Raw genomic sequence first — 14,501 nt, 5'->3', positions numbered from 1 at the left:
ACAAGTACTTAATATAAAAGATTCATGGAAGACATGCCATATCGACTATCGTCATAAGAATTGTAAAGAAGAAAAATACCATTACCTGAGTATGAACTTGTGTGCAAAAAGTTTGGAGGATTCTGAATTTATTGTTAAATCACTGTATAGAGCCTGAAAAAAATAATTGCTGTATTTTCATCATAATTGCGAGGCTTCTTCATAACTTACTAATGTATGTCCGTGTATCCATCCGTCCGTCTGTAAGACTGACCTTTCTTCTGGTCATTTGCCTTTGTTACGTAGATTAACTGAATCCTATTTTTGTTAATGGGTGTTTTAATTTGTATAAAACTATATCAGATATGCAGTTTAAAGCATTCTATTGCTGCGCTACCCATAAAAATAATAATACTTGATTTATCAGTTTATAAAACATTCCTAATAAACCATTACATGTTTCATAAGAAGAGGGAATGCTTTGTTCCATAATCAAACTCTTATTCATTGTCGTGTGCATTAATGTGCATAAATGTCGTGCAGTTACAAACAAACAAGTACCTACCTGGTTATACAAGGATGAAACAGTTGCAAGGAGGCGACACACAAAAGAATCTTTTCCCTGTTGTCCAGTTTGTGCCGCCAACAGAGCATTTTCTTTTTCTAGTTGGGAACATTTCTGTTGCACTTTCACATACTCAGACCTAAATAATCAGACGATTTTTTTTCTTGAAAATTCTAATATTTTCTTTCAAAGAGAGGGGTAGGCTCTGGTAAAATCCGTAAAGGTTATGTGTTATAAGTAAAAAACAGTAGTAGAACGATAAAAATTTAGGTATGTTAACTTTAAAAATTTTTTTGTTTATAGTTCTTTTCAATAAGAAATGCACATATTTAGTGAATATTATCGTTCTACTACTATTTTTAAGCCTTAAAACACACATCTTTACCGATTCTACCAGAAACCTACCCCTTTCTTTGTAATTAGAGAATATCTGCTAAATGATCAAATGAATCGAATATCTAACTTCAATAAAAGCCGAAAAATTTAAGTTTTCCTTTATATGTTTTAGCAGAAGTTTTTGAATTACCTTGGAAGGAGGGGTCATTAGGCTTTATATTTCATCTTATCCAGTAAGATTCCTGAGAATTATAGAGTAGCATTGCTAAGAAAAAAACTTTAACCTGAGTAAAGCCAGATGTTGTGACAATTTTTCTACTTCGGATTTTGCCATTTTGTATTAAAAATTAAAATATGTCTAATTCTAACATTCACTAATTTTTGTCTCCATATCCTGTAACAAAATAATTATATTTTTATCAGTTTATAATGTACAAAGTATATCATTTATAATAATTTTCATATATAATATAAAAATAGTTTATTTTATAAAGGATTGTTGAATCAAGATTTTTATAAATATCGGAAGTTTATAAAGGGGGAGGTAACTACCTAGGTTGTGATAAAGTTCAGTAAAGGTGTGAGTTTTAAGGCTTAAAAACCGTAGGTAGTAGAATGATAAAATTCACTAAATATAAATATATAATATTTGTTGTCTATGGTTCTATTCAATAAGGAATACACATATTTAATGAATATTATCGTTCTACTACTGTTTTAAAGCCTTAAAACTCACACCTTTATGGAATTTTAGCACAACCTACCACCCCCTTAGTCTTACACACAAAAGTACAAAAAAGTTTGCCATTCAAAAACATAAAAAATCTAGGTAGGTAATTAGGTTTTGATTCAAAATCCCTTTAAATGTCATTATTTTAAAAAATGTAACCGAGGGTTAGAATATTTTAAACTGGTATTACGAAGCACAATTAAAATGTATATTTAAAACTTATTTATAGATTATCATATTTTTTGTCCAATTCTCAGTTTAATATGACTGACAATCAAATTTTTAATGGTAAGAATGGTGATAAAAAAACATTAAATGGTAATCTTTTAACTCTGAAGTAATAATTTTTATGTTTTATTATTCATTCATCATAAAACTAATAATAAATTAACTTTGAACGTATCAACTTTTTGTTTGACTTCGTTAATTTGATTAAATTAAAATACTAAATTTTAAAAGTCAACTATTAGCACCATTAAAAAACAATCTACGGATTTTAAAATAAAAAAATTCGTAATCTAAAGCTATTAAAATCACAATATCTATCAATCAATCAATCAATCAATCAATCAATCAATCAAACAAACTACTATACTTAATCATACATGTTTTATACTGTAGTAATCAATGAAAACTGCAATAACTAAATCAGCAAATATTTTGTTGATTAAGCAACAATATTTTAATTTTCAATTGAATTTCAAGTTTAGCTTCGAAACCAGTTAATATCCACTGGATTAAAACCGGTTCTGAGTCATACTGAAAAATCATGTTTTGTAACGAATTGTAGACAATTTTCCACAAAAAATAAAATAAACATCATAAAACCATTATTAGTTTATTTGGCCCTGGCTTTCGTCCCCTCAGGGCCAACTAAACAGGAAATAATCCTATTAACTTTTATTTACTGTCCGCGGAAAGCTGTTTTAATACGATGCGATAAATATCTATTATCTGTTTAAGAGAAGGAACTCCTTTTATCTTATCTCTAAGAAAAAGAGCTTTCTTTTGTTTAATATAATATTTTAAAGAGATTCTAAGAACCCAGTTTAAAAAAAAACTTCGACTTGAAATGATTATTTAAAAATTACAAACTACAAGAGAAATTGTGGCCCCTTTTGTGGCAACGCATCTGAAGAAGCTTTTTATAGTATTTTCACAGTAGCTTTTGATATGTTAATTTAGGTTAGGTTAGGTGATTGCCCCGCAGGGTTAGAGCTCCCCCCCCCCTTGCAGGAACTAGAAATAGGGAAAATACTACTGTGACAAAACGCCCCTTAATAGGCGTTGCCACGAAAAGGACTATAACCAAATTATGTTATTGATATTACTCCATATTTGAGATTACACACAGCCATTAATTATAGGTATATCTACTATCTACATTAATATGATAGGCATACCTAGTATTTACTATCTACTCACTACAAATCAAGATAAGATCATTTCAAATTAAAATTTTAATTACATACAAAGTTGTTTGGTAAGGATTATTTCAACTAAAGAAAAAAAAATGATCAAATTCTAGAGAAAATAGATTTTGCTTTAGATGAAATATCGCGTCATTGATTTATTTAGCAATGCTTTTAAATAATCTAATTTCTGTATGACAGAAAAAGCTAAAATTTTACAGAAACTAAAAAGATGTAATTTACCCTGTTACATATAAAAAAAAAATATATTTAAATGTGCAAAATAATATTCTCGTTTTTGTTTTGCATTTATTAAAAGCTCATAACAGGTTCAAATTCGCTTTGCATTTGCTTTAAAAGTTTGTCTTAAGATGCCATATCCATGCTCCTACATAATTTTCTCAATTAGAAAACAGAAAGCAAAGTTGTTGGTGTTACATATGGAATTAATTTTGATCTTCTGAATTTGGAACTGCTAGAGTCTGAATAGGATTGTCTATACCTCCACCACCTGAAGTTAAAAAAATAGTTGGATGTCTATCTGTCATTTTAAAAAATGATAAAATTAAACCTAATTAGCTTTACAGAGAAACGTGATTGTGACTTTCCTTCCCCAACTATACAAGCCTACAAGATGTACAATGTAGAGCTGAACATTTGAGAATTTTTTGGCCTTATAGTTCTTAACCTTTGCAGAAGTATAAATAAACAAACTTTAAATAATCATATCTAAACAAACAAAAATACCTACCTTGTATGAATTGTTCTCTTGAAACATGTCGAGAGGATCTAGAGACCCGGCTTCTCCTGTAAATAAAAACCTTTCAGTAATCATACTAATTAATATTTGGGGTATATTCATAAAAAGGACTCGCACCAACTATCCCGTTCCCCAACAAGGACCAAAAATCAACACATGAGGCACCAAATATTTTCGTTTATTAGCATAAACTTCATAAGGGTCTAAAAAGTTATCAAATCTTTTACAAAAAAAAGTATAAGATATGTTTATATACACAATAACTTAACAAATCATTGAAGAAAAATGGTCAAAATCTAAAGCTGCTATTGGAGTTATCATCCTTGTGTAATTATAAAATTACCTGTTAAAGCTAAGTCTTCTGATATTATTACCCAGAAAGTTGGTAATATTTCTCTGGCTAATAACCCTCTCTTCTGCAGATGTTTCTAGAAAACATATGAAATTAGTTTTTAGTCAAAAAGTTTCAAATATTTTTTATAGGTATTTCAATTGGAAGATTTTTAGGATAAAATTGTAACACATATAAACATATAACAATAAAAATCTTACCGGCTAATCTGACAAGGGTATAGAAGACAATTGGTATACAAAGAACGATTGAGACCATGACTAGCAGCGGCACGTGGTGTTCCACCTTGCGTCCGCAGTTGTATTTTTCACCCCACTGTCGCTGTGTCATGTTCATAGCATCTTAAAATATAACAAGTGTTCATTAAAATATATAAACAATTTAATAAACAACGCTATTATTATCCTTATACTAAAGTAACAGGATGTTTGTCTGTCTGTGTGTCTGTCTGTACCGAAGGATCTCGCTAATCGCTGAACCGATCGGGTTCTCCTTAACAGGGTAGATTCTCATATGTCCCGGGAAGGTTTATAACTATTTTGGGGGAGGGTACCACCACCCTCCCTAGAGAAATTAAATTTTTTTTAAATTTCTCAATTTTAGAAAGAGAGTTCAACGAAAAACAAACATCAAACGTAAATTTTTTTTTCTTTTTTCTTTTAAAATCTAAAATAAGAAATTTAATTATTAAATTCGACTCTCTCCTCCTCAAATGCCCCTAGAGGCCTCTAGGGGCGTAGCCGCTAGTTCTTATATAAGACTCATGTAACCATAATCATATCCTATTATATAAAGTAGTAAGATTCTTTTGTCTGTAACGAAGGATCTCGATAACCGCTAAACCGATATGGTTCTAATTTAAAATGTAGCTTCTTATAGTTCCAAGGAAGGTTTTTAATTTTTTTGGTTAAGGGTATCTCTCACAGTAATTGCTTCTAGAGGCTTCTAGGGGGGATTAGTCGCTAGTGTGTTGTATAGTATGGTGGAATGGGGTAGAAAAATAGCCTGAAACCACTCAAAGACTTGCAATTTCTCATGTTAAACATCATGTTACTTTTACATAAGGATAAAAATGTTTACCTACTATATCGATACAAGCGTCGCAAATGAAAGGAGCTTCTTTTTCCATGATATATTCTTCATAGAACTCAGACAGATTCTATAAAGATATAGGATATTTAGAAATATGTTCTCAGTACTAGTAGTCTTTCAGATTTCAACTGCTTCATGGGAGCTCGAAATTACATTTTTTTCGAGTAATTTCAAAGTTGTAATATAGTATCCTCAGTTGTTTTTTTATTTTCATGTCAAGAAACTTACGGTGTTCTTCTCATATTTATTACACTTTAATTGTACGTCCATTAGTCGATAGCACAGGGGGGGAATGTGATTTTCTAGCCTGCTCTTTAGGATAGACTGCTGCTTTTTTGTTGTTAAGATACACCTTTTCAAAGAGAATCCAGAATACAACTTGCTTGGTCCGTCAGTAATCGGTCATGCTGTAGCCTACGAAAGCATTTTATATGTTGATATGAAAAGGTTTCGTGTTTTTCTATTTTCTAATTCATCTCCCTCTTTTATTCTATTCCTCCCCTCTTTTTTGTTACCACTTAACATCTGCTTTATAACTCACTTTGTCTGTTTGTCCACTTATGATATTTTGTGGTTTGCTACCTGATAATAGGGCAGACAAACTTCACAAGCTTTGCTGGAATTTCTTGGGATATTCTCCTAAATAAATTAGAAATGGTTCAACAAGGGGAGGGGAGATATTTGACTATTTCATAATGAAACCCACATATCATTTGCTGGCTTGAAACTTTGGGTTCTTTTATTCTATCTTGATTCATTGGTTCAAAATAAAAGTCTCTAAACTCTTTAACCAATAATTCAAATCGAAAGAAAGGATAATTTTGTTTATTTCAGGAGTCTTAGGTCCAAACACGGCTATTAAGACAATTAAAAAACTTAAGAGTACCCAACCTAAAACATATCTCTTTCACAAGTTTTTTAATATGACTGACTTACATTTTAAGGGAAATCATTAACAAAAAAAAGCGCAAGACTGAAGTAAGCTTACCCTGTATGGAAATTTCTTGAAGCAGTTATTGACAATCGCATGTCTTGCAAAGAAATCAACAGTTGTCTATAATCAAACAAAGATAATGAGGTTTTTGTGATGAAAAGTTTGAGTTGAAAGTTTTATATTGAAGGAAAAATATTTTTTGCATTGAATAAAAATACTACTAGGTATGTAGATCATAAATTGAAAGTATTTACATAATCATGGATATGCTTGATGCATTATGCCTAATCATACTAAGAAGCACCATTTCCAAATTTAAATATTAAGAATAATGCTATCTAACTTTAAATTATTCTTTATGATAGCTAAGAAAATCAACATATTTGAAAATCATGTACAGTCCAAATAAAGTATAATTGTAACATGTAAAATGATCCGTTACTGTCATACGGAAACACCCCAAAATAGAAAATCTTCGAATTTACAGAGAAAGAAATATCTTACCGCTGAAAGAACACTGTGCTTATCAAATGGAGTAGAGTAGCAGGATTCACAGTTTCCCTTGTGCCATAAGCCCTGCAGAAAATAACAAAATAACAACCCAAATCACATGGTTTTATTAAATCAGCTGTATTCTATGACTCATGTTGTTTAGGTAAATGTCAATAAAGTATAGAGTAAAAATTATTTGCTCCTCTAATAAATAATTTAGATTTCTGCAATTTATTTTAAAGTTTTCTTTGATCGTCAGTTTTGTATAAGTCACTTTGTCTGTCTGTCTTTATATTTTACTAGCTGCTACGCCCCTAGAAGCCTCTAGTGGCAATTTAAATGTTTTTTTTTAATGCGTTCAAGTTTCTACGATATGTTGCGTAAGAGTCTATTTTTACGATACCTCGCAATGTTACGTAGGAGTCTCTATACTTAAAATAAAAATTTCGATTTATTATTATTTCTCTTTGGAGGGTTTTGGTACCCTCCCCCCAAAAGTTATAAACCTTCCCGAGACCTATGAGAAGCTACCCTGTTAAGGAGAACCCGATTGGTTCAGCGGTTAGCGAGATCCTTCGGTACAAACAAACACAGAGACACACAAACATCTTGTTACTTTAGTATAAGAAATGCAATTACCTGTTGTTGGCTGCTAACCATTCCTTTCTCCAATTTCTTGCCAGCTATGTAATGGTAAGTTTCCTTAAATAAAACACACATTTTTTGAAATATTATATATGATTGAATTTAATTTACTTAACATCGATAAAAACAGAAAGGGGGGGGAAGTTTTGACACATTTGCGTAAACCTGGCACCTAGGCTTTATCTTTGGACTGAGAAGATAGGTTATTAATGATAAAATCATTCTTATATGATGAATTTCACGAAGTTTTAAGATTTTTTGGATAGGCCTCCAGGTTTCGGAGCTCCAGGTGGTCTATGTACAGGTAAAAATGAAAAAAAGAAATTTTTTTAAAAGTTACAAATCAACTTATAAAACAAAATATGCATCTTTTTTCTTCAAATATGTGAATAATATTAAAAAAGATGCAAATTTTGTTTTATAAGTTGACCTGTAACTTTAAAAAAAAAATTTCATTTTTACCTATACAGAGACCACCTGGAGGCCTGGAGCTCCAGAACCTGGAGGCCTATCCAAAAAATCTTAAAACTTGGTGAAATTCATCATATTAGAATGATTTAATCACTAATAACCTATCCTCTCAGTCCAAAGATAAAGCCTAGGTGCCAGGTTTACGCAAATGTGTCAAAACTTCCCCCCCCCCCCCCCCTTATTACAGTAATTCAGAAGCCTGAAGCCAGGACGATCCTAACATTTAAAAATCACGAATAGAACTATGCATAACGGAAACACTTTTAATATAGAAAATCTTAGCCTTTAACATTTGCTTATTTTAATATATTTAAAGCTATCTATAATATTTAAGGATCAAACAGAAGAACGACATCTCACTATACAGAAAAGCTTTTTTTCTTCGCAAATTACTTACCTCTATGATTTCCATTCTATCTTGACTAGTAAATATCTGAATACAAGACATTCCACTCTCAGAATGGTCATTTAGGTCCTAAAATAAAAATAAAAATCTTTCAAAATTAGTTTTAAAAGTCCGTGAAATCTCACGGAAATATTATCGAAAACCGCTCAATAAAACAAAGAAACACATCTATAAATAAAATGCTATTAAAAGAAATATGATCACCATTCAAAATCTTATTATAATGAAAACTTATGCAATTTGAAATGAAAAATGCAATTTATGAAAAAACTAAAACTGAAAAAATACAAACTTTGTTCATGGCTTATTTTAAAAAAAATCTTACCTCATAACTTTGAGTAACATTGATATAGAATGGAAAACACTCTCGGCACATAGAAATAGGCTGAAATAAAAGAAAATTATGCATATAAGTAGTTCCCAAAGTTCGATAATAATGTTTCTTATTCGTTGGTTTAAAAACTTTGGGGACTTTGACTGAATTTTGATGGGTTGGTTTTTAAGTTGAGTGTCCAAATGGTTCAATCACTGCACTGATTGTAATCTACAGAGGAATAATTTTGTGTATCATCATTCTGGATAAACATTAATTTAACGGTCATTGTCTTATCCCTTTAGATCCCTGGGTATTGGTAAATCAGATTTTAAAAAAGAACAAGAGTAAATTGGGGTGATAGCCTTAATAAATCAGAAACTGATAAAAGGATGTAGGAAAAATGAAACAAATGAGCAAAAAAGTAAAAAAAGGAGTGAAAAAAGGGCAAAACCATTACATTCCGACCGGGCTGATGATTTAAGGAGTAGCTTCGCTGATAATAATGTATGATTAAATTGATGTGAATGTGTTATCTCTTAAAATCAAATATTTGAATATGAAACTATTTAGACTAAACAAATAAAATTATAAACAAGAAAAAATAAATTCTATTCCTAATGAGAATTTTTTAATAAGTTAAAAAATATTCTGAAAGTGCAATACTTAATTGCTGTAATGTAATATTATGCTTAATGTTTTTGCACGGCAGCTTGCAGGACTACTGTACCAAATACAGTTATGGCATTAACATATCTTAATAATAATACAAAAATGTCCTGTTAGGTGATATATTTTAAAATCAAGCAAAAGTTAACGAAAATGTCCTCTCTTTAATGATTTTTTGATATTGCCCATCATATATAGTTTACTATTCTTTTTAAAAATGATGACAGCCTATTGATATTGACGGACAGATCTGAAATTACCTTGGCGTGTGCATTGGCGCACAGGATGAATTGAGAAGCAGCGACGCTGAATGTATTCAAGATCTCATGACAAGGACCCGTCTCATTCACGTCATATGCCCATTCCTGTTACATGTAAAATTGAGTTTTATTTATAGTAACGAAGCTCTTTTTTCTAACTAAAAGGAGTAGTTGCACGAAATGCATTTAAACTTGAATTTAGTGAACTGCATAAATTTTCCTGTCCAATGGTTTAAACTACCTACATTTATAGAACATATATTTTTAAAAAATTTCAATTTTCTACATTGTAGTTTTAAAAATATCAGGACCTGAAAATCGTGATTTTTTTGTGTGATATATGCCATTTATATAGCTGGCTTATTTTCATAAAAACAACATGGCAACTAATTTAGTGATGTCTAATTGATTTTTACTTATTGTATACAAAATTATATAAGATTGATGGTAAGATACTTACAACTTTTTTTGAAATATTTTATTTCTAAAATGCACTTCATGCAACTATCTCTTTAAATATGACAATACGGCGATGTTATTAGGCTGCTATTTATGTGATAGACTTTGAATTTTCCAAACAAATAGAAATTCTACTCTATGACTTATAAATTATAATAGTTGACTGTATATAATTCCACCTATATATCGCTTTAGGAGAAATGTGATTCACTGATATTTGAGAAGATTCCCAATCTACTCTACAACTCTAATTGTCAGTCCGTCCGTTCTGTAATAACCAATCTATATATCACCTAGTCTAACAGTAACTGTCCATCTTTTGTAATTCTCATATTTTATTAAAATGTCATAGCTTGCTTTTATGTTATAACATTTATAATAAAAGGACAAAATAATCATTCTTTGATTGGAAAACCAAAAGTATTACCTTAAATAAAAGTGTTTCCAATTGAAACAGATTTCGCTCAATATCAACTAAAGAATAAAAGAATTATAAATAAGGGGGTGGGGGGAACTTTTGACACATTTGCGTAAACCTGGTGTATAGGATTTATCTTTGGACTGAGAGAATAGGTTATTAAAGATAAAATCGTTCTTATGAGTATGGATGGCAATCCGTCAAATTTTTGGACCGGATTCGAATTCTTACAAGAATCCGTCCAAAAAAATGGCGGATTCTTATTTTTGGCGGATTCCGGATTCGAATTCCGGATTCTAGCAATATTTAAAAGGCTTTAAAAAAAAAATGAAAAATTAAGTGCTAGAAAATTGGTTGTAAATAAAAGTCAACTTTTATACCTACTTATTAAATCTAAAAGTTTAATTACAATTTCTAACATTTGTAGGAATATGACAGATAATTTGGAGAAAAAAAAATTAGGAACAGGTGGTTTGATTTTTATAAGTCGACTTCAATGGGTGGATTTAGCAATCCATCTACAAATAAACTAAAACCTCCCGAACCTACAATAAGCTAAACAATAGTAAGATCTTTAAGTACAAGCAGAAAACCTTACCTTTTTTATTAAAGGATATATATAAATATTTTACCTGCCCTTAAGTTGGCCTCGCTATAAGGCATCAATGAGCCAAAAATAAAAACAATTGCCGCGTATTTCATCATGTTTCTGTCATTGCAATTTCTGAATTTTTATGTGTATTTTTATATAAAAGTAAAAAGTCTGAATCCACTAGTTGATAAATGTATGATATGTTTAAAATTACATAAAGTAGTAGCACAGCAATAACAATTCACAACATCAAGTTACATAACATTTAGTAATAACAAGTTTCAATCCATTAGGTTTTCTATCACATATATATAAAAGGGGTAATTCCATGAATTTCATCTAACAAATTTAGCTAATTAGCACAAATACTTATCCAAAAAAAGTACATAATTTAACCTTTTTTATATGATGATATTTAAAGGAAATAAAAAAAACTTCTTTGTTTTTGACTAAGTATTCTCGATGGTAAGACAAAATGCTTTTCATGGAACTACCTATTTCAGCAAGCTAGAATCCAATAATATATTATATAAGTCTTCTTTATAACATACAGTATTACATTAAACATAAACAAATATATATAGATAATAAACATTACCAAATGAGTATTACTTGATATGTACTTTTTGAAAGCTAAAATATTGAAAGCATAAAATATTTGGAAGAGTATAAAAAAGATTTGACATGTATTGTTTATGTATAAATGCCCACATGTTTTCAAATCAGTCATTTGTTTAGATAAAGTCAGGAACTATAGTTTCAAATATTACACTAATTTCAGTAATAAAGAGGGAGAGGCCATTTTATAACTCATAGTGCCAACATTACGTTCATGTCATTTTGGCAAGATTGGTCAAATAAACCCCGCTTCCTTTTTTGGCAGTCATAAACCGGAAAAAATGACTTAGTATTAACAAAATATTACAGTAAAGTATAGTTTAGGTACAATAAGACTAAGTAAATGCAATTGTAAATTATATTTTATCTTATTATAAACAGGGCTATAGCATCTGAAGAAAAACATTCAAAATTAATTTATTTATTAATAGTGTAACATGAAGTTACAAACCACTATTTGTATAAACAATGATTATATTCACTGGTGGAAAAGTTAGAGACAAAATTAGTTTTTCATCTTGCTATATAATTTATCCATGTTTAAAGATATTTAAGTTTCTGTGTAAATTAATCGGTGGCATTGATAAGTTCAAGATTCCTATTTATCTCCTTCCAAGCAAAGTCAATATCGGAGGCCACAGTGAAACGAGAACAGACAGCAAACCTCAGAATATAGGAGTCCCTAATCTTGGCCGGGGTGATGTGAATCTTTCCTTCCTCGTTAACAGACTTGTTCAATTTCTCATTCAGTTCATTGGATCCCTTGGCGCGGAAGCAAACTAATCCAAGGCTTGGCTCTAGGGCCAGCTCAAATTTGTCATCCTTTCTGACAAACTCGCCAAATTGTTTGGCCAACTCAACCTGTTCCCTGATATGTTTTCTCAACCCTTCCAGGCCGTAGATGCGCATGACAAACCACAGTTTCAGAGATCTAAACCTACGTCCCAAGGGAATGTGCCAGTGTCTGTAGTCAGGAATCTGCCCTTGGTAGTGATGCTTTAAATACAAAGGATCAACATTGAAAGCATCCACAATCTTTCTTGAATCCTTAACCCACATTGTTGAACAATCAAAGTTGACCAGCATCCATTTATGTGGGTTAAAATTGAAGGAATCCGCATTTTCAACCCCATCCAACATTGGCCTGAACTCGGGGCAGATAAAGGCGCTGCCGCTGTAGGCAGCATCAATATGAAACCACAGTCCTTCCTGGTTGCAGATAGGCCCCAGCTCTAGGATATTATCAAAGCTGCAGGAGTTGGTGGTACCCAAAGTTCCAACACAACAAATGGGAATGAAACCTTTAGCTTTATCTTCCTCAATAGCTGCTTTCAGAGTTTCTCCTCTAAGGCTAAAATTTTCATCCGGTTGTAGCAATCTCATTCTAACCCCAGCCAGCATGCCTGCTCGCTCAACGCTTGAGTGGGCCTGGGCTGAGCAATAGGCCACCATTTTCTCCAGCCCAACTTCTGGCAATTCCTTGCTCTTGTCAGCACGGGCGGATAGTATTGCGACAAGAGTAGCTTCGCTGGCAGTGCCCTAAATAGATGTTAATGGAAAATTTGTAATAATACAGGAATATGACTCGTGACTTGGAATACATTTTGCATTTACATTATTCTCAAAACACTACCTTTCACTACCATAATATTAATATGTTTCTTTATTCATAAAAAATTAATTTCTATGTAACTGTTCCAATATCTGTCTTTTATAAAAGCAACAAATTTATTACAAAAATGTACCTGGATGACACCACCTCCAAGACCACCAGATTTAAACATGAAAACCTCTGGCAAGTTAAGAGCCTCAGCCAACCAGTCCATGGTCACCATTTCTAGTTCTGTACAGGCCGGAGAAGCGATCCAGGAGAAACCAATGCAAGCAATTGCACCTGAAAATGTGGGATTGGATTTTTAAAAACTCTATCGGATCTAATAAAAATTTCGTTTCTACAAATGCAAATGTAATTAAAAAAAAAAATATATATAGATAGATATACTTATTACCAAATAATATGAATTGATTTAATCTAAAATTCAAAACGGTCTGAAGAGGCATTTTTAAAAATAAGCACTAAAAACCAGACTAAAAATATTTTGATAATGATGGAAGTAAAATTTGGATATAACCAGGCAACAATCCTATCTATCATAGTGTACCAATAACATCTTGTAACAGAACGCATTTTTTTAAAACAAGGTTTAGAATGTAAATACTTTTTTTGTATGTGACTTATCATAAGTAGGTATATACTTGCATTTCTAACTAAAATAGCCAAAAATAATGATTATATACCTGATAAAATATCAGCAACAATGGCGGGATAGCTATTGGCAGTTGGGAAATAGGCGTGGAACTGTGGATGATGCCAGTGTGTAACACCTGACATCACCACTTTGTCTAAATCGGCCATGACCGCTTGCCAAGATTCGCCCTGTTCAGGGGCTCTCTCTGGAACAACGTCCCTGTGACACGTAATTTCATGTAATTTAAACAAGTGTCATCTAGTCTAGTCGAAAAAGTGCTTCATTTCACCTACAATAGCTGTAAATGTAGAGAAAACAGGGAAAGCCAAATTCACAACATTATCTATTCTTATTTAGAAGGTAGAAAATAGGAACATATTAAAATTAACAAAAAAAAACAAAGATATTGTTTTTGATCATATATAAAAATGACATCTAATGTGAAACCTGAATTCTTATCGCTAATTAAACAAAAACAGGTTATTTTATCATCATTTTAAAGAAAACTTACTTTCTAAGAATAATCTTATTACATGAAATAGCGTGCCTAATATATCCAGGCTTGACATCAGGAACAACTCTACGGTCTCTAATATTGTCCAAATAGTCGGCAACGTAGTCAATCATGGCCTTACCAAACTCTCTAAATTCATCGCTGCTGGTCATCTTGATGCAAATTTAAAATCAATTAGATACGACTTAATAGATAAGCGATGATTAAAGAAGAGTAGATGCTATGTGATTCTGAA

General features: G+C 31.3%; 4 protein-coding genes across 4 annotated transcripts in view; 1 reads left to right on the top strand and 3 right to left on the bottom strand.

Moving 5' to 3' along the window:
• The window catches only part of LOC145303770 (ankyrin repeat and FYVE domain-containing protein 1), a 20,140-nt gene extending 18,849 nt beyond the window's left edge, over positions 1 to 1,291 (bottom strand). Inside the window, exons 1-3 of the mRNA XM_080145377.1 lie at positions 1,165 to 1,291; positions 545 to 683; positions 86 to 153 (exon numbers count right to left, since the gene is read on the bottom strand). Coding sequence (XP_080001503.1) covers positions 86 to 153; positions 545 to 683; positions 1,165 to 1,214 — 257 coding nt within the window. The 5' untranslated portion in view covers positions 1,215 to 1,291. The remainder of the gene's footprint in view (positions 1 to 85; positions 154 to 544; positions 684 to 1,164) is intronic.
• The window catches only part of LOC145303771 (protein-lysine N-methyltransferase SMYD4-like), a 112,361-nt gene that overhangs the window by 61,460 nt on the left and 36,400 nt on the right, over positions 1 to 14,501 (top strand). The window lies entirely within an intron of this gene.
• LOC145303775 (osteopetrosis-associated transmembrane protein 1) lies at positions 1,275 to 11,015 on the bottom strand. Its single transcript, XM_080145382.1, has 14 exons — positions 10,926 to 11,015; positions 10,303 to 10,349; positions 9,417 to 9,521; positions 8,500 to 8,559; positions 8,166 to 8,243; positions 7,292 to 7,354; positions 6,665 to 6,736; positions 6,215 to 6,280; positions 5,809 to 5,865; positions 5,215 to 5,293; positions 4,335 to 4,475; positions 4,126 to 4,210; positions 3,774 to 3,829; positions 1,275 to 3,533 (listed from the first exon to the last, which is right to left on the bottom strand). The coding sequence occupies exons 1-14, from the start codon at positions 10,996 to 10,998 to the stop codon at positions 3,469 to 3,471; spliced, it is 1,047 nt and encodes a 348-aa protein (XP_080001508.1). The 5' UTR covers positions 10,999 to 11,015; the 3' UTR covers positions 1,275 to 3,468.
• Ddc (aromatic-L-amino-acid decarboxylase) lies at positions 11,015 to 14,501 on the bottom strand. Its single transcript, XM_080145381.1, has 4 exons — positions 14,300 to 14,501; positions 13,802 to 13,971; positions 13,249 to 13,397; positions 11,015 to 13,042 (listed from the first exon to the last, which is right to left on the bottom strand). The coding sequence occupies exons 1-4, from the start codon at positions 14,416 to 14,418 to the stop codon at positions 12,071 to 12,073; spliced, it is 1,410 nt and encodes a 469-aa protein (XP_080001507.1). The 5' UTR covers positions 14,419 to 14,501; the 3' UTR covers positions 11,015 to 12,070.

This window comes from Acartia tonsa, chromosome 13 (genome assembly GCF_053477335.1).
Source record: "Acartia tonsa isolate MP-2025a chromosome 13, ASM5347733v1, whole genome shotgun sequence".
NCBI classification, from domain to species: Eukaryota; Metazoa; Arthropoda; class Copepoda; order Calanoida; family Acartiidae; genus Acartia; species Acartia tonsa.
Note: the sequence above shows the minus strand (reverse complement) of the source record. Positions and strands in the feature narration are given on the sequence as shown.